This window comes from Nilaparvata lugens, chromosome 7 (assembly GCF_014356525.2).
Source record: "Nilaparvata lugens isolate BPH chromosome 7, ASM1435652v1, whole genome shotgun sequence".
NCBI lineage: Eukaryota > Metazoa > Arthropoda > Insecta > Hemiptera > Delphacidae > Nilaparvata > Nilaparvata lugens.
Window position 1 is genome coordinate 3,665,350 of NC_052510.1, and position 25,061 is coordinate 3,690,410.

The following is a 25,061-nucleotide window of genomic DNA, read 5'->3' on the forward strand; positions in this document are numbered from 1 at the left end:
ATGAAATTCTGAATTTAACAAGAAAAGAATTGGAACGTTCTCGAGAAACCAAAATTTAAGACAGTTACTAGATTATTTACAAAGGTGGAAGCATTTAGGCCTACTATGGGAAATCCATTAAAAAACTCACTTAAAAGTCGACAACACACACCCTGTATAATAACTTTCACACAAGGTTAATCCAAAGTTAATAGATATCTATTATCTATTAAGCCTCATTCACACTATTTCGAGAAATTCGACATCTGATATTAAATTAAAATAAGTATTACAAGTTCGATTTGGTTTATTAAGTTAGCTGATTTATCCAACAATAAAAACTCCAGCCTTCTGTTAACCAGAACAGAAAATAAATATTTTTACAGAACCTTTGAAAATTAAATCCTACAAAATTAACTATAAACCGTTTTAATAATTATTATTAAACGAAAATCCCAATTAAATGCTGTAATTCACCCCGAAGACTTCTGCTACTGCAAATATTGACAACAGGAAGTCTTCGTGGTAAATAAAATTATATCAATTAATTTGGATTTTCGTTTAATAATAATTATTAATTCATTAGCATTTGAATAATTGCAATATCAAGGTAATTTCCATCTATAAACCGTTTTCATACGGTTAGAAACTCAGTTCAGTATTCATTCAGTTTACGGTAAGGGAAACTTAATTATCCTGTCATTAAACGTTAGTTAATCTGACATAGAAATCATATATTTTTCAATGTTTTGACTAAATGATCTTCATGTTAAACCAGCATGTTAACTCATCCAAGTATTACATACATTGAATATTCTAAATATTCCTGTAAATAAACGGTAATATAATCGGTATAAGTTATATGGATACATACGTTAAATAGGCCTACATTACAGTATTAAATACATTAAAAATCCTAAATATTCATATGAATCAACGACACTATGTATCCTTATAACTTAGGCATAGTCACTTTTTCGTATTTACATAAAAATTAAAAATCAAATTACAGTTTTCTTCAACTTTATGTTATTTCTCACAATATGTTCAATTAATCAACTAATTTTTATTCATAAAATGTACAAGTACATTGAATAATTATTGAACATGTTTCGACCTTTAATATAATTTCCCAGTAAATGTCATTTTCATTTCTGAAAATTACATTAAAAGTAGAAACATGTAAGGAATAAATAAAAAAAAGGGTTCTTTGTTTTTTAATTTTTATGTAACTTATGTATGCTGTAAATTATATTAATAAAATATGCATTTTATGTATTCACTAAAACCCACTGTGATTTCAAAGTCTATTGAAAGTATTTATAGTCTAAATTAAAAATATTCATAACTATTAAATAGTTTTGAAACATATAACAGGAACAATGAAGTAACTCATGTGTTGAATAAATAAATGAATACTTCATCAGAAATCAACTCAGTTGAAAATATCAGTTAAAAGAAAATCATTAAAATTGATAAAAATTCAGTAAAGTAATTTATGTGTTGAATAAATAAATAAATACTTGATCAGAGATCAACTCAGTTAAAAGAAAATCATCAAAATTGATAAAAATTTAGTAAAGTAATTCATGTGTTGAATAAATAAATATATAAATACTTGATCAGAAATCAACTCAGTTAAAAGAAAATCATCAACAATGATAAAAAAACTTGGGGTTTTAAGATTGAAAATATGAATTAGTTTTCAATAAATTCAACAGCTTAATCTACTCTGATAGAGGTTATTTTCAACTTGGTGAATTTCACAAGTATGCTCAGAGCTTCAATAAAAACTCTTTTTTTACAAGTTCTTAAAAGACTATAACTTCATTCGAGCTTTAATATACAATATTTGTTGAACGTTAATTTTTGTGAACTTCAAACCTTTTAAACTTCTGGTCTTCAAGTTTAACTTCATAAATTCTACTTTGATATAATTTGTGTGATTATCTAAAATCAATGATTAAGTTTTCCTTGCCCGAAGTTTACACTCAATTCTACTTTGGAACCAGATTTTCCAATAGCTACAAATGTGCTTCACACTTTCTTTCACAGTTAAACTCGGGGAATTTCCTTATGAACTTTGATAAAATTTGTTAACATCACGTTTTAACTACAAAAATAACTCAAGTAAACAATGAATATAGATTGTTTGCCACAAATAATGAACTTCCACTTTCCACTTTCTTCCACAGTTCAACTCTGGAATCTTCATATAGAACTTTGATAAAATTTGTTAAATTGACCTTTTAACTCAATAATTAACTCAAGTCAAACTTGAATATAAAATGCTTAATAAAAATAATAAACTTCCTACTTACTTTCACCGCTAAACTCGGGAAACCTCATACTGAACTTTGATGAAATTTGTTAACTTGACCTTTTAACTCAATTCAACAACCTTAAATATAGATTGTTTTGTTGGCTACACATATATGAACTTCTCACTTATTTTTAACGCTGAATTCAGCAAACTTTGACAGACTGTGTTAACTTCAAATTTTGACTCAAGAATTTGCTCAAATCAACCGTTTGTATAGATTGCTCTAGCCACAAATATGAATTTCACTCTTACTGTAAACTCCGAAATGGTAAACTTCACTTATAACTGTGATGGACTTTGAAATAATTAACTTTACTTTGATAGACTGTGTTGACTTTACTTTTTGACTCAAGAATTAGCTCAAGCCAACAACCTTGAATGTTTTAGCCACAAATATGAACTTCTCACTTACTGTAAACTCCGAACTTCACTTATAACTGCGATAGACTTTGATGAGGCTCGACTAAAGTGTGTGGCTCGAGCCCTTAGAAGGCGCCTCGAGCGAATGCCTCGATCACTCTCGGTACGTTCTTGTCAAATCCATGTATGGCCAACAGTCCATTGCCCCTCGATTTGTCTGCTACCTTAGCGGGGCCGTTCAGATGCACGTGAACCAGTCTGAAAAACAAACATGTCACTCGTAAATATAATTTAAATTATAAATATTAATAAACTAGCCGTCAGGCTCGCTTCTCTCGCCATATCCATCTAGCCAGGAGGCTCCGCCCCCTGGACCCCTGACTGGATCGTTCAAAAATGAGATCAGCGGGCTCGCTTCGCTCGCCTAATTTTTCAATTGGGCATGCTTCATTCCATCAGAAAGTCAAAGTACTGAGAAAACGCAGAAAAGCTGAGAAAAACGTTGGAAAAACGCTGATTTTGGGCGTATCTTTGATTAAATTAGTCACCTCATCACAAAATTTTTAGACCCTAGCTAAACCTCTGTACCAAATTTGAAAATTTTATTTATTTATTTATTTATTTATTTATACGTGGATACAATAACAAATCATATAAATATGATTGGGAAGGAACAACAGGCTTGACCCAAAACTATTCCATTCCCAAATTTTGATTACATGTCCAAAAAATAGGTTATATTTTTTAATATTTTCTGTCTATTACTTGATTAAATAACTGAGAAAACGCTTATTTTGGGTGTATCTTTGGCGTTATTTCAAATTCCTTCTAACACAACATTATTACACTCCAGCTGAGCTTCTGTAATAAAATTTAACATTTTCTGTTCATTTGTTCTCGATAAAGCTGAGGAAGCGCAAAAAAAACGCTGGAAAAACGCAGATTTTGGGCGTATCTTTGACGTTATTTCAAATTCCTTCTAACACAACATTATTACACCCCAGCTGAGCTTCTATAGTAAATTTGAACATTTTCTGTTCATTTGTTCTCGATAAAGCTGAGGAAGCGCAAAAAAAAAAAACGCTGGAAAAACGCAGATTTTGGGCGTATCTTTGGCGTTATTTCAAATTCCTTCTAACACAACATTATTACACCCCAGCTGAGCTTCTGTAGTAAATTTGAACATTTTCTGTTCATTTGTTCTCGATAAAGCTGAGGAAGCGCAAAAAAAAAAACGCTGGAAAAACGCAGATTTTGGGTGTATCTTTGACGTTATTTCAAATTCCTTCTAACACAACATTATTACACCCCAGCTGAGCTTCTATAGTAAATTTGAACATTTTCTGTTCATTTGTTCTCGATAAAGCTGAGGAAGCGCAAAAACGCTGGAAAAACGCAGATTTTGGGCGTATCTTTGGATTTTTTCAAATCCGTTCTTAGTGCGCCTCTAAAGGGCCAATTGAACATACCTACCAAATTTGAACGTTTTTGGTCCGGTAGATTTTTAGTTCTGCGAGTGAGTGAGTGAGTCAGTCAGTCAGTGAGTGAGTGCCATTTCGCTTTTATATATGGATGTAGAAGCTATAGTGAGGTCCACGTTATAATGGTAGTGGGAAAATATAGGAGAACAGCGTTACCGATACGTTAAGCCGTCGGTCCCGGCTGCCTAAAAAGCAGTCGTTAGGTCAGAGGCCCTGAAATTGATCAGTTGCGACCTGAAAATTCTGACACCAGAACTAAGCCAGCCAAGTCACTCGATATTATTATTATTATAGGGTTGCCGATTCTCTGCCTTCTGTAGAGGATAGCTGATACCGGTATATTTGATGTAATATTAACAGTTCATTCTTTTTTAAAATAATAAATTATGTTTTATTCGCCAAGAAAAAATGTTTTTTATTGTTTTAATAGGCTAATAAATGTGTATGATTGAGAACTAATATTTTGTTAATTAATAATATCTCTACATAGCTAAAAATGTTGGGGATCATTGGCATCGTTGTGGAGATCGCACGAGGGGCGATCCAGCTGCTAGACAATGGAGGATTGGTGCGGAGGCTCAAAAAAGGAAACCGTTTTAACTAGTGTAGTGATATTTTCAACAACATCCAAGGGCCGGTTTCCGAGCTCAGGATTTAGCTAAGTTCTAGACTTTAAACAGCTGGAGTCAGAAAATTAGCTTTCCAAAACGGGGCGTAGTCGTAGTCATTGTCAAAGTCACGTTTGAATTAAATTTCAAAAAAAAAACTAGAAAATAGTGTAAGGTTTCAGCTATTTTGAATTATTTAGAAATAATTTAATTTCGTCAAAAAAAACGTTTCCAATAATTATAGAAATGAGAAAATAAAAACTGCGACTACGCCCCGTTTTGGAAAGCCAATTTTCTGACTCCAGCTGTTTAAAGTCTAGAACTTAGCCAAATACCGAGCTCGGAAACCGGCCCCAAGTGTTTTCATAGTGTAGAGCTTGATCAAACAGTGTCCATTGAAAGAGCAGAGCGGTGATTGAGTGGAATCTAGCTTTTAGTGCAGTAAATAAGTGTACATATTGACTCAACAGTGAGACCCGGTTGCACAAAAGCCGGTTAAATTTCAACCATGATTAATTTCACGAGAACCAATCAGAGAAGGCTTTTTTGAAAAGACGGCTTCTCTGATTGGTTCTCGTGGAATTAACCACCATTAGAATTCAACCGGTTTTTGTGCAACCGGCAATAAGAGTAGAAATAGGAGTAATTTGACTACTTATCGGTATACCTATTCTAGTACACAAAAAACATTTTTATTTTTATCAATAAAATTGTTTAATTCACTTCCTGAAGATCTTAGAAATATGGAGAATGGAACTTTTAAAATTCATATGAAACGTTTCTTAGCAGCTAACCCTTTAAACAAGATTGAAGATTTTTATACATTAGCTAGGAATATTCGGTTATAAGTTGAAAATCAGGTGACATATTATCATAGGGTACTGATAGTGTAACTTACTGATGTAATATATTTTTATTTTGTATCATGTTGTATATATTTGACACTTGTATTGTATCTGATGACCTCAGATATTGCTGCAATAAAGATTCTATTCTATTCTAAGAGCTGTTTCTAATGAGAAATCGCTGTTCCATTTTTCAATTAGTATGTTAAGACAGAAAATTAGCTCATTAGTTTTTATTTATTTATTCAGCAGAGACAAAAACACTTAGGGCTGGTTTCCGAGCTCAAGATTTAGCTGAGTTCTAGACTTCAAACAGCTGGAGTCAGAAAATTGGCTTTCCGAAACGAGGCTATTCGCAGTCCACGTTTAAATAGAATTTCGAAAAAACTAGAAAACTGAACACAAACTGAAGAGAAAATAATGTAAAGTTTCAGCTATTTTGAATTATTTAGGAATATTTTATTTCGTCAAGGAGAAAAGTTTCCAATTACAGAAATGAGAAAATAAATATTATTATAAAAACTGCGACTACGCCCCGTTTTGGAAAGCTGTTTAAAGTCTAGAACTTAGCCAAATCCCGAGCTCGGAAACCGGCCCCAAGTGTTTTCATAGTGTAGAGCTTGATCAAATAGTGTCCATTGAAAGAGCAGAGCGGTGATTGAGTGGAATCTAGCTTTTAGTGCAGTAAATAAGTGTACATATTGACTCAACAGTGAGACCCGTTGCACAAAAGCCGGTTAAATTTCAACCATGATTAATTTCACGAGAACCAATCAGAGAAGGCTTTTTTGAAAAGACGGCTTCTCTGATTGGTTCTCGTGGAATTAACCACCATTAGAATTCAACCGGTTTTTGTGCAACCGGCAATAAGAGTAGAAATAGGGGTAATTTGACTACTTATCGGTATACCTATTCTAGTACACAAAAAACATTTTTATTTTTATCAATAAAATTGTTTAATTCACTTCCTGAAGATCTTAGAAATATGGAGAATGGAACTTTTAAAATTCATATGAAACGTTTCTTAGCAGCTAACCCTTTAAACAAGATTGAAGATTTTTATACATTAGCTAGGAATATTCGGTTATAAGTTGAAAATCAGGTGACATATTATCATAGGGTACTGATAGTGTAACTTACTGATGTAATATATTTTTATTTTGTATCATGTTGTATATATTGACACTTGTATTGTATCTGATGACCTCAGATATTGCTGCAATAAAGATTCTATTCTATTCTAAGAGCTGTTTCTAATGAGAAATCGCTGTTCCATTTTCAATTAGTATGTTAAGACAGAAAATTAGCTCATTAGTTTTTATTTATTTATTCAACAGAGACAAAAACACTCAGGGCTGGTTTCCGAGCTCGGGATTTAGCTGAGTTCTAGACTTCAAACAGCTGGAGTCAGAAAATTGGCTTTCCGAAACGAGGCTATTCGCAGTCCACGTTTAAATAGAATTTCGAAAAAACTAGAAAACTGAACACAAACTGAAGAGAAAATAATGTAAAGTTTCAGCTATTTTGAATTATTTAGGAATACTTTATTTCGTCAAGGAGAAAAGTTTCCAATTACAGAAATGAGAAAATAAAGATTATCATAGAAACTACAACTACGCCCCGTTTCGGAAAGCCAATTTTCTGACTCCAGCTGTTCAAAGTCTAGAACTTAGCTAAATCCCGAGCTTGGAAATCGGCCCTGAGTGCCGCTTGCACAAAAGCCGGTTAAGGTTTAATCGTGATTAATTCCACGTGAACCAATCAGAGAATCCGTCTTTTTGCAACCAGGCCTTAGAAATTATTTTCAAAATAGAGTTATAGTACCATTTTTTGAAAATAAGAAAATAATTGATTAAGTATATAATTTATAACAAATAGTTTCAGTGTTAAATGAATTTGAAATTTATTTTTCCTACAGTTACGTTGAAAAGTGGCCATTGCTGCACTGATTACAGAACGCAAAGAATCACTTTTCCGCTCTAGTGCGGGAAAAATTTTTCTGCACTCCAGATTTGCAACATGGCAACGCAAAATACTTAGTAGGTTATATGGAGCAACAGTGCAGCAAAATCAAAATGAAGTTGGTAACAGTGACTGGGCTGCTATAGTGAGCAGAGGTGCAACGCGCTAAATATAGGTGCAACGCGCTAATTATTATTCATTATAATATATTATAACCAAGTACAACGAGAACTTAGGATTTTAGGATTAAGGTTTTTATCAATAATAAAATTACACAGATTTACATTTGATGGATTTCATGCAATTTTACCCATAATTACCCACTTTTCATATTCAATGGTAACTGTAGGAAAAACTTAATGTGAAATACGTGCGCAAAGTTCCTCTGCTGCACTCAAGAAACCATTCCGCCCTCGCCTACGGCTCGGGCGTAAACGTTTCTTTCGGTGCAGCAAACTGACACTTTGCGCACTAGTTGCACAAATAACTATTTTCCTACAGTTACGTTGAAAAGTGGCCATTGCTGCACTGATTACAGAACGCAAAGAATCACTTTTCCGCTCTAGTGCGGGAAAAATTTTTCTGCACTCCAGATTTGCAACATGGCAACGCAAAATACTTAGTAGGTTATATGGAGCAACAGTGCAGCAAAATCAAAATGAAGTTGGTAACAGTGACTGCTGTGGCTGCTATAGTGAGCAGAGGTGCAACGAAGCACAACGCGCTAATTATTATTCATTATATATTATAACCAAGGACAACGAGGACTTTAGGATTTTAGGATTAAGGTTTTTATCAATAATAAAATTACACAGAAAAACATTTGATGCATTTCAGGCAATTTTACCCATAATTACCCACTTTTCATATTCAATGGTAACTGTAGGAAAAACTTAATGTGAAATACGTGCGCAAAGTTCCTCTGCTGCACTCAAGAAACCATTCCGCCCTCGCCTACGGCTCGGGCGTAAACGTTTCTTTCGGTGCAGCAAACTGACACTTTGCGCACTAGTTGCACAAATAACTATTATAACCTGAAGAGGTTATACACTGTCACAACAAGAAGCATGGAATAAACATCCAAGATTTGGTTGGTTACCATGGTTACCATAGGAACCATGTATAAAGTTTGTTTACGAGAGTGCTGGTTTTGGATCATGCCATGTTGCCAGATTCATTGAACAGATAAATCGTTCCATAGCTATGGATTCTATGAATATAAAGAAAATAAAAATCTCAGTACCCTTTTTTAAAATATTTTATCACATGTTTCGGTCATTTATGCCATTTTCAAGTGATATGAATTAAATAAGTACTACTGGAAGATTCTTATTTTGATCATATGTTAGTGTATTCATTGTTTTTATGAACTAGGACTGTAAATTTTGGTAAATATGTAACATATGATCAAAATAAGAATCTTCCAGTAGTATTTATTTATTTAATTCATATCACTTGAAAATGGCATAAATGACCGAAACATGTTGTGATAAAATATTTTAAAAAAAAGGGTACTGAGATTTTTATTTTCTTTATATTCATATTACAAGTAGCCCTATACAGGAAAGAGATAAATACAGCGTGTCTATGAAAGAACTCCGGGGTTTAAAAAATTAATATTTTTTCAACTATAAAAGATAGCAAAATTTGATCAATTCCTTTGAAACAAGCAGCTCAAAGAGTTTTACTCATACCAATTGGGAATGTTTCTCTCAACAGTTGGCAGCGCTGCGGAGCGTTGACCTTGAAATGACGTAGCGGCTGCGGCAGGCAGTCAGTGTCGTCTGGACTGCCGCGCTATGGCGACGCCTCAACAAAAGGCTCAATGTGTTATTTGGCTCATAGAAACTAATTCTGTTGTTACTGTACAAAGAAACTTTCGACGTAGCTATGGTGTTGACCCGCCTACAGACAAAACAATTCGTCAGTGGTTAAGTGCCTTCAAGGAAACAGGAAGTGTTTTGAAGCAAAAGTCGCCGGGTAGGCCGCGTGTGTCTCAAGAGAATGTGGACAGAATCCGAGCTTCATGCACTCGAAGCCCTAAGAAATCGTTAACAAGACGCAGTCTGGAGTTGGGGTTACCAAGATCAACAGTCCATAAGGTAATTCATAAAAGACTTCGTTTAACTGCCTACAAGATTCAACTTTTACACCATATCAAACCGGCAGACAAGGTAATATGACTCCGTTGGACTTTTTCTTCTGGGGGCATATCAAGAATCTTGTATATGGGGAGAAAATTCAAAATGTTCGCCATCTCAGGGAACGAATAGTGAATTGCGTGGCGTCCGTTCCCCCAGACATGAGAAGAGGTAGAATACCGTTTCGACGTGTGCCGTGCCACTCACGGAGCTCACATTGAACTTTACTAAGTTGTTAAAAAATCTTGAAAATATAGGCTTTCTAATCATGTATAAAACATGTATGTACGTTTTTTAGTTTATTAAAATATTTTGTCTTAAAACCCCGGAGTTCTTTTATAGACAACCTGTACTATGGATTCTATTAATATGTTTGAGAAACCAATAAAGATTTATTGATTGGATAAAGTTATTGAATCAATAGCTATAGCGTTGTTTCTTCTTCTTCTTTGGCTACCGTACGCCTAATCCCAATCATATGGGATAAGCTATAGCTTTGTTTATTGAACGAAATAATGCTAAAATCCAGCCTATAATAATATATTTATATTGAATCGATAAATTAAAGAGGAAATGGTACACACAACAATAGAACCAAAATTATTTCAGAATCACAATCATTATTATTATTGTTTGATTATTATTATCATTCAATTCTTTTATGATGATTTGGATAGAATTATATTCTTCTCTCACTGCATCCCATGCCTTGATTTCATCTTTTATTGAATATTTATCTGTCTTTTTATTTTCTATTACATTTTTGTATATTAGGCAGATTCTACTAATTGTTCTCTTTCAACCTCTGCAAAATTCTTGTCCCGTTCTCGTTTCTCTGCCATAATAATTATATAATAATAACTCAACCATAATTATTATAATAATAACTTTAGAAAAATGACAGTACCGTAGGAAAAAATAACCTTCAACTTGAACTTCACAAAAAGCAGCAAGGAATAAACAACCAAGATTTAGTTGGTTACCATGGCTGCCATATTAAGTTTGTTTACGAAAGTGATCGGTTTGGAATCATGCCATGCTGTCAGATTCATTGAACAGATGAATCGCTATGGATTCTATAAATATGTTTAAGGAACCAATAAACATTTATTGAATCGATAAAGTTATTGAATCAATAGCTATAGCGTTGTTTATTGAACGACTGAGAAACCGGGCATTAATCTATTAGTTTATTATTTTCAAAAAAAGGTACTATAATTATATTTTTTATAAATAAAAATCTGGTGTGGCGCACTCACACAACTTTCCTTGCCGTTATGAAAATTGATCACCTGACGCTAGTGTTCACGCGCATCTCAAGTCTACTTGAGATCTGAGCCAGCTGGTGACAGGACAATAACGCTGGAGACACACGAGGTCTGCTATCTCTTCATAGTGAATGATTTAATAGAATCAACAGTTGGCTACAGTTCCCAATTGAATAATCACATTTTTTTCGAATTTTAAGCTTATTTTCAATTTTAGGTGAAAGTGTTACTGAACATTAATTGTAGAGAACTTCATGCTCAATCTTTTCCACTTGAAATGTTTTGTTTGAATTGTATCTGAAGCCTGATAATTGGGAATCTAAAATTAAACTTTGCATGGATGAGGCAGAGCTCCTGAAATCTTTACAGATATGGGACTTGTGGCAGTTGATAGAGCTTATCAATGACTATTTTTGGCATAAATTTGATCAAAATCGTTGGAGCAGTTTTTGAGAAAATCGCGAAAAACACTGTTTTTGACAACATTTTCCCTATTTTAGCCGCCATCTAGGATTGCATTTGATCGAAATGGTTCGTGTCGGATCCTTATACTGTAAGGACACTAAGTTCCAAATTTCAAGTCATTCCGTTAATTGGGAGATGAGATATCGTGTACACAGACGCACATACACTCATACACACACGTATAGAAAATGGGGTACCTTAATTTTTTTCGGAAAGCAATACTTTCCTTACCTATTGTAATAGGGCAAGGAGAGTAAAAATGAGTAGCCCTGATTTCATACATTGTTAGAAATGATGTTCTGTGGCCGATTGAGCGTGACTTACTTAGCATTGGGTGCGTTGACCGCGTTGCGGTACTTGTTGATCTGGCAGTTGAGGTTGACGGTGGTGAGCTGGCTCTCACCTATGGCCACAAACACATCGGCCACTACCCCTTCCGTCTCAGCCCACTCCAGCATCTGCGACGCCAGCGGCACTTTGGCGCCGCCCGTCTCCGCCCCTGCCGCAGCCGCCCCGCCCGCTAACATCGCTGCAAGCTACGCACACCAAACCAAAACAGTATTACGCCTCTCAATTGCTCCAAACATGTTATTTTTAATAATAATAATTTTTATTGCCAAAATTAATACACATGTTACAATTCATCATGTTACAGTACATACTAGTAGATACAGTATAAAATCATTCTATAAACTCCTTAGAATAATTCGATAATGGAGAACAAATTCAGAGAAAAAAATCAAACAAAATGATTGAGGCGGTATACGGAAAAAGGGCACATAGAACTATAATAATATTAACTTTTTCCGGAGATTGCTTTATTAGATCGGCCATCTTGTTCTGCATATAACCTGAAAATCTCAAACAAAAATCTTGAAAACTGATGTTGGTACAACTGTTTATAGACAGCTGTGTCAAGGAGGGATTTGGTGGTCAGTGAAACTATTGCTTCCTATGTTTCTGTCAAAACCTTCATCAAAGTCAAATAAGTTCACTATAATGAAATAATTTATTATAAAGATAAAACAAGATGGTTCTTTGCTGTGCTTCAATACTGTGAATTTCAAACCATTCAAATACTTGAATGGTCCTGTTCACGACATTCAACCACAAGTGATGCCCTACCCTGAAGTGAGTAGTGAAAAATCAAAGATGTGAGATCCCTGTTTATATTCCTCAATAATGAAGATAAAAACTGGATTGAGAACTATTTAAGTACAGAATGATTGATTTAGCATTGAATAACATGTGTTTTCCAGTTGATCAACCCAAATTTGTACAAATAAATTTGTCTTTGGAAAAAGGGCACATACAGGCAACTTTTCAAACATATTTATTGGAATAAATTACAAATATAATCATGTATCATTCTTGATCAACATGAGATCAATATAATGCATTTTGATTTGGTACTAACAGAATGTTTAGTTTAATTATTGAATACATTGATCTATCCAAACTAAAAACTTAAATGCGATTTTCTCAGAACACAATTTTGCTCTATGTGCCCTTTTTCCGTATACCGCCTCAATTTAAATACACTTGGCATCACCCATCAAAGGAAAAATCCTGTCTGCTGAGTGCAAGCACCAACTCAAAACAAAATCAAGCTAACATGAAACAAAAAGGAAACCAAAGGAGTTAATAGTGAAAAAATAAATTACATAATTTACTGAGGTCAAAGAAAAAGTTTTCAACGATCCAGTCTATGACTACCGTTCCCATCCTTCGCCTGCCCACAGAGAAAAAAACATCAATTCTGTTACCGGGGATGAGATTGTTCATCATAATGGCATTAACCAAGAGTCAGAGCATGCAGTAACCAATCAGAGCATGCAAGTTAAGATTAAGATTGGTCCCCCAGGCAATCAAATCAAATCAAATCAAATTTATTTGTTTCCAACATTTACAGTATAAACAATATATAAAAAGATATAATTGAAACAACACTCACATGGACACGCAGGTCTGTTTGTGAGTTGTTTGAGTTCGTAATTACATTATTTAAATTATTATAACTTGAGAGAAATTCCTGGAAATTAGATTTGGCTAGGTACATTGTATTGAAATGAAAAGAATAACTTAAATAAAGAAGTAAATTGAATTATGATATGTTAGATAATAGAAATTATTATTCAATCATAGAAATATTGTAGCACAACTACACACATACAACTCACACATACAGGGAGGGGGAAGACAGCCACACACACACACCACACACATACACACACACCAACATTCTAAAATGGCTGTTAAATGCATTTAAATTCATTGGTTGATTACTGATGGAGGTAAAGAAGATGAAATTTGGAAGCTCAAAATAATAAATATATAGAGGAATAAAATTTGTATAGAATATAGGTCTACAGTAGAATAATTTGAAGCGTAAGCCTGGAGTTTAACCAACCGCGTTTGCGCGCAGCGGGGCTAGACGTACGCAGATCTCAAAATCAGATCACATTCGTCGTTATTTAAGGCAGATAACCACCCCCGCAATACTCTTTTGTAATGGTATATTGAGCATTCCCCCGGCTGACTAACAAACAAAGGTGCATTCCGCAGAATTACGTGAACCAGATATGTCACATTTCTGTCGCAGACAGATCTCATATTACGTGAAACACCAGAATGATGGAGATGTGAGCCGCGGGTCAGGTAATTGTGTTGAGAGGAATTATTGAAAACAATCTTATTTTTAAATGCATAGGTCATAACAGATTTGATGAAAAGTTTTTTTATGGTGAGAACATTGAAAAAATTGAACAAGAGATCTGATGAATAAGTCCTTTCCAGACCTAGTCCAGCCTTGATAATTGCTTTCTGAGTTATAGATAATTCTTTAATGTATACATCACATGCACCGCCCCATGCAATAATACCGTATGTCATGATGGACTGTGCAAATGAAAAATATACCATTCTTAATTCTTTAACATTGAGGATACCATGTAATTTAGAGAAAACGAAGATCAACTTTCTCAACTTATTTTTCAAGTAGGCTATGTGCTGCATCCAACTCAGTCTATTATCAAAAATGATACCCAGATATTTTATTTCATTTACAGACTCAATTGACCTGCAGTCACATTCAACATCCCACTCACGACCACACATGTGAAGTTTAAGATCCAACTGGGGAGGTGGGGCACGTTTTTTGTGAAGAAAAATAGGCATGACTTTGGTTTTACTAATATTCATACTAAGGATATTGCTATCAAACCACTTTTTCAGTCTCACTACACCACTATTTGCGGTCCTGTACACTTCTCTCCAGCTATCCCCCTCAAAATACACAGCAGTGTCGTCAGCAAATAACAAAATTTTCCCGATAATATTGCTTTCAATTATGTCATTAATGTACAGGAGAAATAGAACCGGACCAAGGGTACTACCCTGGACTACTCCATAGTCTATTCCCTGAACATTACTATATGTATTGTTGATACTCACAATCTGTTTACGCTCAGACAAGTAGCTATTGATCCATGAATGAGCTATCCCAGCAATACCATATTTATACAGTTTTCTCATCAAGATGGAGCGGTCTATAGAATCAAAAGCCTTGGTGAGGTCAACAAATAGAAGAAGAATGTATTTATTATTATTAATACCCACCCTCAAAAAGTCGCTTAAGCGATAAAAGCAGTTTTCTGAGTTGCAATCGTCCCTGAAGCCGAATTGAAACTCAGTGAGTAGGTTGTTACTTTTTATGTAATTAGTTAATTGTTTTTTAAAACATTTTTCAATAACTTTTGAGAAAATACTCAGTAATGATATAGGACGGTAATTATTAAGGTCAACTTTACTACCTGACTTGTGGAGAGGGATTACTTTGGCAAGCTTAAACAAATCAGGGAAAATTCCGGTTCTGAAACTACAATTTATGATGTGGCAGAGCGGGGTGAGAAGAATATCAATATTATTTTTTATCAAGTTAACGGGAATATCATCACAGCCAGGGGCAGAGCCCCCCCGAATCAAAATGGAATTTAATTTGAAAATTCCTCCTTTATAGGAATTTTCTAATTAAATGTGATTGATTTTATTTAATTTAAAAGTATTTTTTTCAATTCAAAAATGATTTTTGTGTGTTCAAATTGTAAATTGAGTGTGTAATTGAAGAATGTTAAGTGACACATAACCTAGCTACATTTGGACTGTTGTATGAATTAGAATTAAAACCGTTTTGGGCATGAAGCCTGTGGTTTTTTTCTGTAACTTGTGTAATTCTGAATGATTAAATAAATAAATAAAATATAATTAGGAAATATATATATATAGGAAATTATAATTTTATTCTCTAATGATGGATAATAAAAGCCAGATCACCAAGAAGCCAATTTAAGCTGACTGGAATTTAAAATAAGCCTATAACCATCATCGGTAAATTAAGAATCTATATGCAAAATTTTCAAGTTCAGACGTGATGATGCGTCATTCTTGAATTTCCTATACCGTACGTGTATAAGCCAATTCTTTCCTTATTTATATTATAGACTAGCTGGCCCGGCGAACTTCGTACCGCCAAATCGTTAATGCATCTCATGAAAAACTTTAGCTGGATGCACACCTGAGGAGGCGCGATGAGGCATTTTGCATCCAGGTGCTTCTTGCTTATTGGTTTGAATGGAAGAACTCACATATACTGAATTGGGCATGGGGTGGAACGCTGTGATAAGGCAATCTCCAAAAGATCAACACTTTGTATCACCAAGACGCGCCTCCTCAGGTGTGCTTAGCCTTAGCTTAATCTGATGCCCTATATTTTTATGAAAACTATTCAACAATCAGTATTTACATTCATATCTCAATATGGACTTCCTATGTGCTTAGTTAGTTGTGCAGACGTTTGTATTTTCAGTTATATTTGAATGCAGCTTGCTGGGTATTGGATGGTATATCTCTCCTTGCTGCTGATTTTTTCGTGTATATTCTAAAATTTACAGGATTTCGAGTTCTACGACCCATGTTTGGACGTCGTTCGTACCGCAGCATTATGGAGAATTAAAATTTTGTGAATCAGTGGAAAGAAAATTGAAAAATCTGGTGTGGCGCACTCACACAACTTTCCTTGCCGTTATGAAAATTGATCACCTGACGCTAGTGTTCCCGCGCATCTCAAATCTACTATTCAAAGATTTGAGCCAGCTGGTGACAGGGCAATAACGCTGGAGACACACATGAGGTCTGCTATCTCTTCATAGTGAATGATTTAAAAGAATCAACAATAATTTGCAATTGAATAATCACATTTTCTCGAATTTAAAGCTTATTTTCAATTTTAGGTGAAAATGTTACTGAACATTAATTGTAGAGATTTTCATGCTCAATCTACTCCACTTGATTTTTTTCGTTTCAATTGTATCTGAAGCCTGATAATTGGGAATCTATCTGCATTGATGGGGCGAAGCTCCTGAAATTTTTACAGATATGGGACTTGTGGCAGTTGATAGAGCTTATCGATGACTATTTTAGGTATAAATTTGATCAAAATCGTTGGAGCCGTTTTCGAGAAAATTGCAAAAAACCCTGTTTTTGACAACATTTTCGCCATTTTAGCCGCCATATTGAATTGCATCAGATCGAAATTGTTCGTGTCGGATACTTATATCGTAAGGACCTTAAGTTCCAAATTTCAAGTCATTCCGTTAATTGGGAGATGAGATATCGTGTACACAGACGCACATACACTCATACACACACACACACACACACACACACACACACACACACACACACACACACACACATACAGACCAATACCCAAAAACCACTTTTTTGGACTCAGGGGACCTTGAAACGTATAGAAATTTAGAAATTGGGGTACCTTAATTTTTTTCGGAAAGCAATACTTTCCTTACCTATGGTAATAGGGCAAGGAAAGTAAAAACAGATCTACAGACGGCTGTTGGATAACGCAATGATTTTAACAGATGATTTTTATTTCTGTGTGGGGTCAGCTCACATATCTTCTCCCATAAGGATTACATGCAAACTTTGAAGGACCGTAGGAAAAAGTCCTTAAGTCGGATTATAAATTTGATAGGCTATAAACCTGTTCCTGAACATAACGAACAAAACTAAAAAAAAATCATCAAATTCGGTGCACACATAAAAAGTTATTGAATGTCAAAATTTGAGGCTCGATTTTTATTTATATAGATAACATTAATGCTAACTTTCCTCTATGATTCTATTTAAAAATGCTATTAAATTAATGTTATGGTATATTATACAGTAACAACATTTTTCAAGAACTGGATATTGGAACCTGATTGACGTCCTAGTGGTCACAAAAAAATGTTAACTTATGTGGTCACTAATTCAATCGAAAATAGGTAGTGTACCACTTGATTTTTTCAGTCATAGCCGCCACTGGGAATGAATGAGCAATGATAAAAATATAAATGAGAATAGAAATCTAAGTTCCCTTTTTAAAATTATTTCGTCACGACATGTTTGTACTTAAATTTCTATTTTTATCTACAGGGACCGGCATATTAATCTGACGATTTTGTAGTAATTGTTATGTTTGAACCACTGTCATTGAAAAGGCGGGAATGTTGTACATCGACAGGTCTATTCTTGCCATTTCAGTAGCCAGTATGTCGTGGTCAAGTGAACATCAAGCTATTGTGATTGAAGCTTATTTTTAAAATAATGACTCAGTTATTTTAACACAGCGTTTATGTCGCAGACATTTCAATAATTTAAATCGACACGCGCCTGTTTCCAGTAGGAATACGATCTTGTGGGTAAAGAATTTCAGGAACACGTTGTCCGCTTTAAAATGGAACTAACAGGACGAAAACGAACCGTGAGAGCGCCTGAAAAACGCCCGAGTAACTGTTACACGGTCTCCACGACGTTCAGCAGCGAAACATGCTGTTGTGCTAGCCATTTCTTATCGAAGAGTACGACGAATTCTTCATTCCAACCGTATAAGATAATGTTAGTGCAACAGCTTAATGCAAATTATTGGGCACATTGCAAAGCCGCTTGCGAGTTCATTCTCGAAAATGTCCACCAGGATTACGTTATTTTTTCAAGTGACGAGGAACATTTTCATTTTTCGGGATTTGTGAATAAACAAAATTACCGTTATTGAGCAGCCAATAATCCACAGAACTAAAGGAAGTCATTCAACGATAAATTGGAGCAATTCCACAAGTGATGATTGAGCAAGCAATGACAAATTTTAGAATTAGGTTAATTGAGTGTGTGAAAAGTAACGGAAATCATTTGGATGACATAATCTACGAATAAAAAGCGTTGTAAGTAATCTATGTAATTAAAAAAATTACTATAAATTCCGAAATTTGATCTTTAATTTGATATATTATATGATTTAATTGTACAAAAACACTTTAGTTATCCCTCAAAAATCGTCAGGTTTTTATGCCGGGCTTTGTATATTCAAAAGTAGCCCTGAAGAAAAAAAACAATAATTGAAATGTTTGAAGTATCTTACAATGGATGCATCGTCGGTCTGGTATGCTTTCATCTTAGCAAGCAACGAATCGAGTGACTCATTTGTGCCCAACTGCACAGGCTTGAAAGGCGCTTGTGATCCACCGTACAGGCCTACCGTCACCTGCAACAAGCCGTTTCCACATTATTTACTATGCTGTAAAAATAAGATATTGATTTGTCACACGCATGTTTCTATGATCACCAAATCGTGACATAATTATACACTTATTCATTCATTGATATACACAATTACTTATGACATGCCATGAGAGTATATGAAAGGCACAGTATGAGATCCGATAGTAAGATCCACGCTATAATGGAAGTGAAGAAAGATAGGAGAACAACGTTGCCGATCCTCTGTCTTGTCAATGCCTTCTATAGACGGAAGCTGATAAATGTTTATTGATGTAATACTGTCATTCTCGTTTAAAATAATCAATTATATTTTATTAAACAATAAATCATATTTTTCAATAATTTCATAATAAATTTACATAATTAAGATGGAATATTTTGTTAATTATTCATGAATTCCACTTTGTTAAAAGACGATCTGGCAACAGAGCAAAGCGAGAAAGAGATAGCGCTATCCGCTTTGTTGAATGATAGACAAGGATAGCAATACTATTGCTAATCAAACACTGCTATTATAACTTGGACCTCACTATATCATCATCACATAGCTTTGAAAAATGAGAAACGTGGACTATAGTCAGGTCCACGTTATAATGGCAGTATTGAATTGGCAATGGTATTGCTATCCTTGTTTATCATTCAACAAAGCGGATAACGCTATCTCTTTCTCGCTTTGCTCTGTTGCCAAATTGTCTTTCAACAAAGTAGAATTCATAAATAATTAACAAAATATTTAATATTAACCATGAAAATTTATTATGAAATTATTTATTATTTACATTGAAGGGAAATCAGGCTATGGGATGGGTATACAGTGATTCACCTAGATCACAAGTTTATGCAAGTCTGGGACAACACTGCACCATCTTTCTGGCAGAGATTTGGGGCATCATGGATTGTGCCAACATGGGCATTGCCAGGCGCTACTGCAATAAGCATATAGTAATCCTGTCAGACTGTCAGGCAGTTAAGGGACATCGCCGGTTCGGCGCGGCTGTCTTGCGGTGGATCAGAGGTGGTGGACTCGGCTGGAATGCTCCCTAACCCGTAATTCAAGTCTGTATGTGTGTGTGTGTGTGTGTGTGTGTGTGTGTGTGTGTGTGTGTGTGTGTGTGTGTGTATGTGTGGTTCCTCTCTTTCTTCCTTCTTTCTCTCTTCCTTTTTCTTTTCTTTCTTTTCCCTTCTTCCCTTTCTTCTACCGGAATAATCTATGGATTTTGACTGAAAATTCTCAACTGTATTCACTTTTCTCTTCTACCTTTTGGATAACCCCTTTTACGTACTTAAATTCGAAAGAAGTTCAAGTTTTCTTTTTTATTATATTTATATATAATTATAAATAATTATAATATAATAAAAAATTAAATATAATTATTATATTTATATGTATTTTTTTCTTGTTAATTTATTTTCTAAGTTATTGTTTTCTTTACTTTAGTTCCTTGTTTATGATGTTGTTTTAGTTGTAACTTAGAATTGTATGGAGGGTTAAGTGTAAGAGAGGGCCGGCTGCGCCCTAACTTCGCCCTCCTAGGTTTTTAATAAAGGCAGCGATTCAATTCAATTCAATTCAGGCAGCCCTCAAGGCTCTTGACTCCAATGAAATCAAGTCCAAATTGGTGTGGGAGTACCACAAAACACTCAGCAGGCTTGTAACGCTCAACTCTGTGCATCTTGGTTGGGTACCTGGCCATGTAGGCATAGGAGGTAATGAGTGTGCAGATGAGCTTGCTAAGCCACAGAATAGGTACAGAATGGAAACTTGTAATCAAACGCCTATCTAACCAATGCTTCTCACATGACGCAAATACTAGACACGTCACGTGACCTTGGGAAGTTCCAATCCTGGTCTTCTGATTGGTTCGTGGCAGTGAATGAGATCAATTGATCCGGATCATTAAAGTGATCCGAACCTACCATCGATACTATTACAATGCGGCGCTTCCTAACAAGATGGCGGATTTTTGCGTCAGGGCACTAGCCAAGTTTCCATACTGTGGCTAAGCGGGGTTATAGTATGCCATTCCTTGGCCCAAAGCCAGGCTGTGGCATAAGTAAAACAACTAACTGCCTTCCACACAATAAGTAAATGGTCCAGGGACTTACATCACCAGCAATGGCAGGGTCACCCTGGTCAAGCACTTGGCAAAAGGCTGCTGGCAGACGCAAGCCCTCGCTTCACCAGCTGGCTGGTGAGTCTGGGTAGAGGTCAGGTCAAGCAGGTAATTGCCCTGATAGCTGGACATGGCCACTTCAGGAAACATCACCACACAATTGGACTCAGAAATGAAAGTCAGATGTGTAGGCTTTGTAATTTATCTATTTATTCATATGGCTTTTATCGGCAGAGAGATCCTTTTGGATGTTCTGCCTCGCCGTATTACCCAATGTCATTTCCTATTAGCACTCAAGTTTAGGCTTTAGTATTAGGTTTTGTAATCAGTCTGAAGAGACTGCCACGCATATCATACTGGATTGCGAAAGTCTTGGAGCTAAAATAAGGGCTCTGTTAAGCTGCAAGCAACCAGGTGAGGAATGGGATGTTGGTATAGGGAAGAAACTCCTGGACCTTGTAAAGGACACGGGAGTTAATTTGCCTAACTAACATATTTTGGGACACACATTAAGCTTCGGTTGACGTGTGGGGTTCTTTAAACCTTTGGATCTTTGAATCCGCCCCTTCAAAAACATAAACATATTATGAAATTATTGAAAAATATAATTTTTTGCTTAATAAAATTTAATTGATTATTTTAAACGAGAATGAACAGTTAATATTACATCAACAAACCTGTATCAGCTACCGTTTATAGAAGGCATTGACAAGACAAACGATCGGCAACGTTGTTCTCCTATCTTTCTTCACTGCCATTATAACGTGGACCTGGTATGTGCCAGCCTCTGAGGCGTAATACCTATAAGGTCCACGCTATATGGCAGTGGAGAAAGATAGGAGAACAGCGTCTCCGATTCTCTGCCTTGTTACTGCCTCCTATAGAGAATAGCTGATACTGGTATATCTGATGTAATATCAACTGTTCATTCCTGTATGAAATAATCCATCATATTCTAAGCGTCAAGAAAGTATATTTTACAATGATTGAATAATAAATTTTCATAACTGATATATTTTGTTAACTAATTATATACCTTCATTGTTAAAAACGATTTGGTAAGGTTGCATAGCTATAAAAGGATAGCGCTATCTGCTTTGTCGAATGATAGACAAGGATAACAACTCAAATGTTCAATAAAATACTGTCATTATAACGTGGACCTCATTGTAGTATAGTCGTTGCTCTCATACGCACAAAAGTGCAAAGAATAGAATAGAATATTTTATTTGCCATCAAGTAAACAGTGTAATATAGGCTTTGTCACTTCTATCCCTGTAAATAAACCTGTATCAGCTACCGTTTATAGAAGGCATTGACAAGACAGACGATCGGCAACGTTGTTCTCCTATCTTTCTTCGCTGCCATTATAACGTAGACCTCACTATAGTACAATGAAATTTGGAACATAAACGGCTTCTACCACGGGTTATCTTCTTAGGCTGACTACTAATGGTTGAACTTGTATGCGCATACATTGTCACAGTATACATACAGTATGGAAACTCGGCTAGTACCTTGGCGCAAAAATCCGCCATCTTGTTAGGAAGTTCCGCATTGTAATAGTATTGATGGGAGGTTCGGATCACTTTACTGATCCGGATCGATTGATCTCGTTTACTGCCGCGAGCCAATCAGAAGACCAGGATTGGAACTTCCTAAGGTCACTTGACGTGTCTTGTATTTGCGCCATGTAAAAAGCATTGGTTGGATAGGCGTTTGATTGAAAGTTTCCATTCTGTACCTATTCTGTGACACTGTCATGAACGAGAGGCTTCTAACATAAAATAAACAACCAATAACAATATATAACTGGAAAATTACAATTTATAATGATAGAATAGGTATTTGTATATCTAGAGTGAAAAGTACGACTTTTTCTCCCTGTGGGAAAAAGTTTGAAGCCCGAGGCGAAACCGAGGGCAACAATTTTCCTGAGGGAGAAAAAGTATTTTTCGCTCGTGATGTACACAACATTTTTCCTCCATCTACATTTTTTTATAGAAACTGCAAATAAAATCATTCTAATAACTTACATATTGGTGACAATGATTCCTAACAACATAACCTAAATATAAAACCTAAAAACCGGTCGTCTGATTGGCACTGCTGATTGCACTATCTATCGGCAAAAGTTGTAACAATTATATCAGCTGAGCAGCTACCAAAAATGGCTGACTCCAGATCACACGGTTCAGATTTGAATTGCAGATCAAAAATATTTGTTGGCTGGTATTTTGAATAGAATAAAATATTTTAAAAATTGTATAAATTTTTATCATCTACTAATATTAAGAATATAATAACTATCATACAAATATATATTTCATGAGTTAATCAAATTTCTGGTTGTGGTATTGAATTCAGTTGACTCAATGACAGACACCTCTATTATGCTTTCTCATCTGAGCTTAGACCTTCTAACCTATTACAATGTAAGTTTCAAAATAGAGATGCTCCCCATGTTATTTAAATGGAGTCACTTTTACTCCCTAGGGAGTTTTTCTGTTTTTTACTACTGAGAGCAAAAAAGTGACACTTTATTATTAGGATTCAGTGAGTAAAGTAAGTACTTTTAACATAATAATAGAGTGTCACTTTTTCGCTCTCAGTAGTAAAAAACAGAAAAACTCCCTAGGGAGTAAAAGTGACTCCATTTAAATAACATGGGAAGCATCTCTATTTTAAAAACTTACATTATAATAGGTTAGAAGGTCTAAGCTCAGATGAGAAAGCATAAAGAGGTGTCTGTCATTGAGTCAACTGAATTCAATACCACAACCAGAAATTTGATCAACTCATGAAATATTATGTTTGTATGATATTATATTCTTAATATTAGTAGACGACAAAAATTTATAAAATTTTTAAAATATATTATTCTATTCAAAATACCAGCCAACAAATTTTATTTGATCTGCAATTCAAATCTGAACCGCGTGATCTGGAGTCAGCCATTTTTGGTAGACACCCAGCTGATATAATTGTTACAACTTTTGCCGATAGATAGCGCAATCGGCAGTGCCAATCAGACGACCGGTTTTTAGGTTTTATATTTTAGGTTATGTTGTTAGGAAACATTGTCACCAATACGTCAGTTATTAAAATGATTTTATTTGCAGTTTCTATGAAAAAATATAGATGGAGGTAAAATGTTGTGTACATCACGAGTGAAAAATACTTTTTCTCCCTCAGGAAAATTGTTGCCCTCGGCTTCGCCTCGGGCTTCAAACTTTTCCCACAGGGAGGAAAAGTCGTACTTTTCACTCTAGATATACAAATAACTATTAACCTCAAATAGAGCAGTGAAGAAAAAATAACAAGTTAGAAATACAAAAACCTAACCTCAAAAAAATGTTGCTCAAAGCGTTTTGCTGTGATCACAGCTGTGATGACACAACAGTGTAAGAAGACTGTGCATGGCATGAATGTTCAACCGTTAGTGGCCAGCCTTGCATGCACTTGTAACATTTACAATGTATTTATTTATTACATTCCACAATCACAATATCAAAATCAATGATTGGGAGAGAAACACAGGATAAACCCAAAACTTTTTGTGTTGTTGAGAAGTTGATATTGTGGTAATTATTCATATTGAATGAAAAAGACTAAGAAATTGTCAAAATTTAAACACATCATATCATATTTGACATAAAAGTGGGGTGTACAAACTTGAATGTGGTGATTGTAATGCTTGTTATGTGGGTCAGACTGGTAGAAGTTTCAAAAGTAGAAGTAAATAACACATCAGAGATTGGAATAAACAAAATGGGGAATCTAACTTTGCAGAAAATTTGATAACAAATAATCACAAGTTCACAGTTGAGGAGAATGTTGAGTTTCTGCATGTTAATAACAAAGGCAGATCTTTGAATATTCTAGAGGCTTTAGAAATAAC

The 25,061-nt window shown here is 35.0% G+C and overlaps 1 protein-coding gene across 1 annotated transcript in view; it reads right to left on the minus strand.

Moving 5' to 3' along the window:
- Positions 1–1,381: 1,381 nt before the first annotated feature.
- The window catches only part of LOC111057986 (60 kDa SS-A/Ro ribonucleoprotein), a 60,738-nt gene continuing 37,058 nt past the window's right edge, over positions 1,382–25,061 (minus strand). Inside the window, exons 9-11 of the mRNA XM_022345475.2 lie at positions 18,907–19,029; positions 11,757–11,968; positions 1,382–2,920 (exon numbers count right to left, since the gene is read on the minus strand). Coding sequence (XP_022201167.2) covers positions 2,788–2,920; positions 11,757–11,968; positions 18,907–19,029 — 468 coding nt within the window. The 3' untranslated portion in view covers positions 1,382–2,787. The remainder of the gene's footprint in view (positions 2,921–11,756; positions 11,969–18,906; positions 19,030–25,061) is intronic.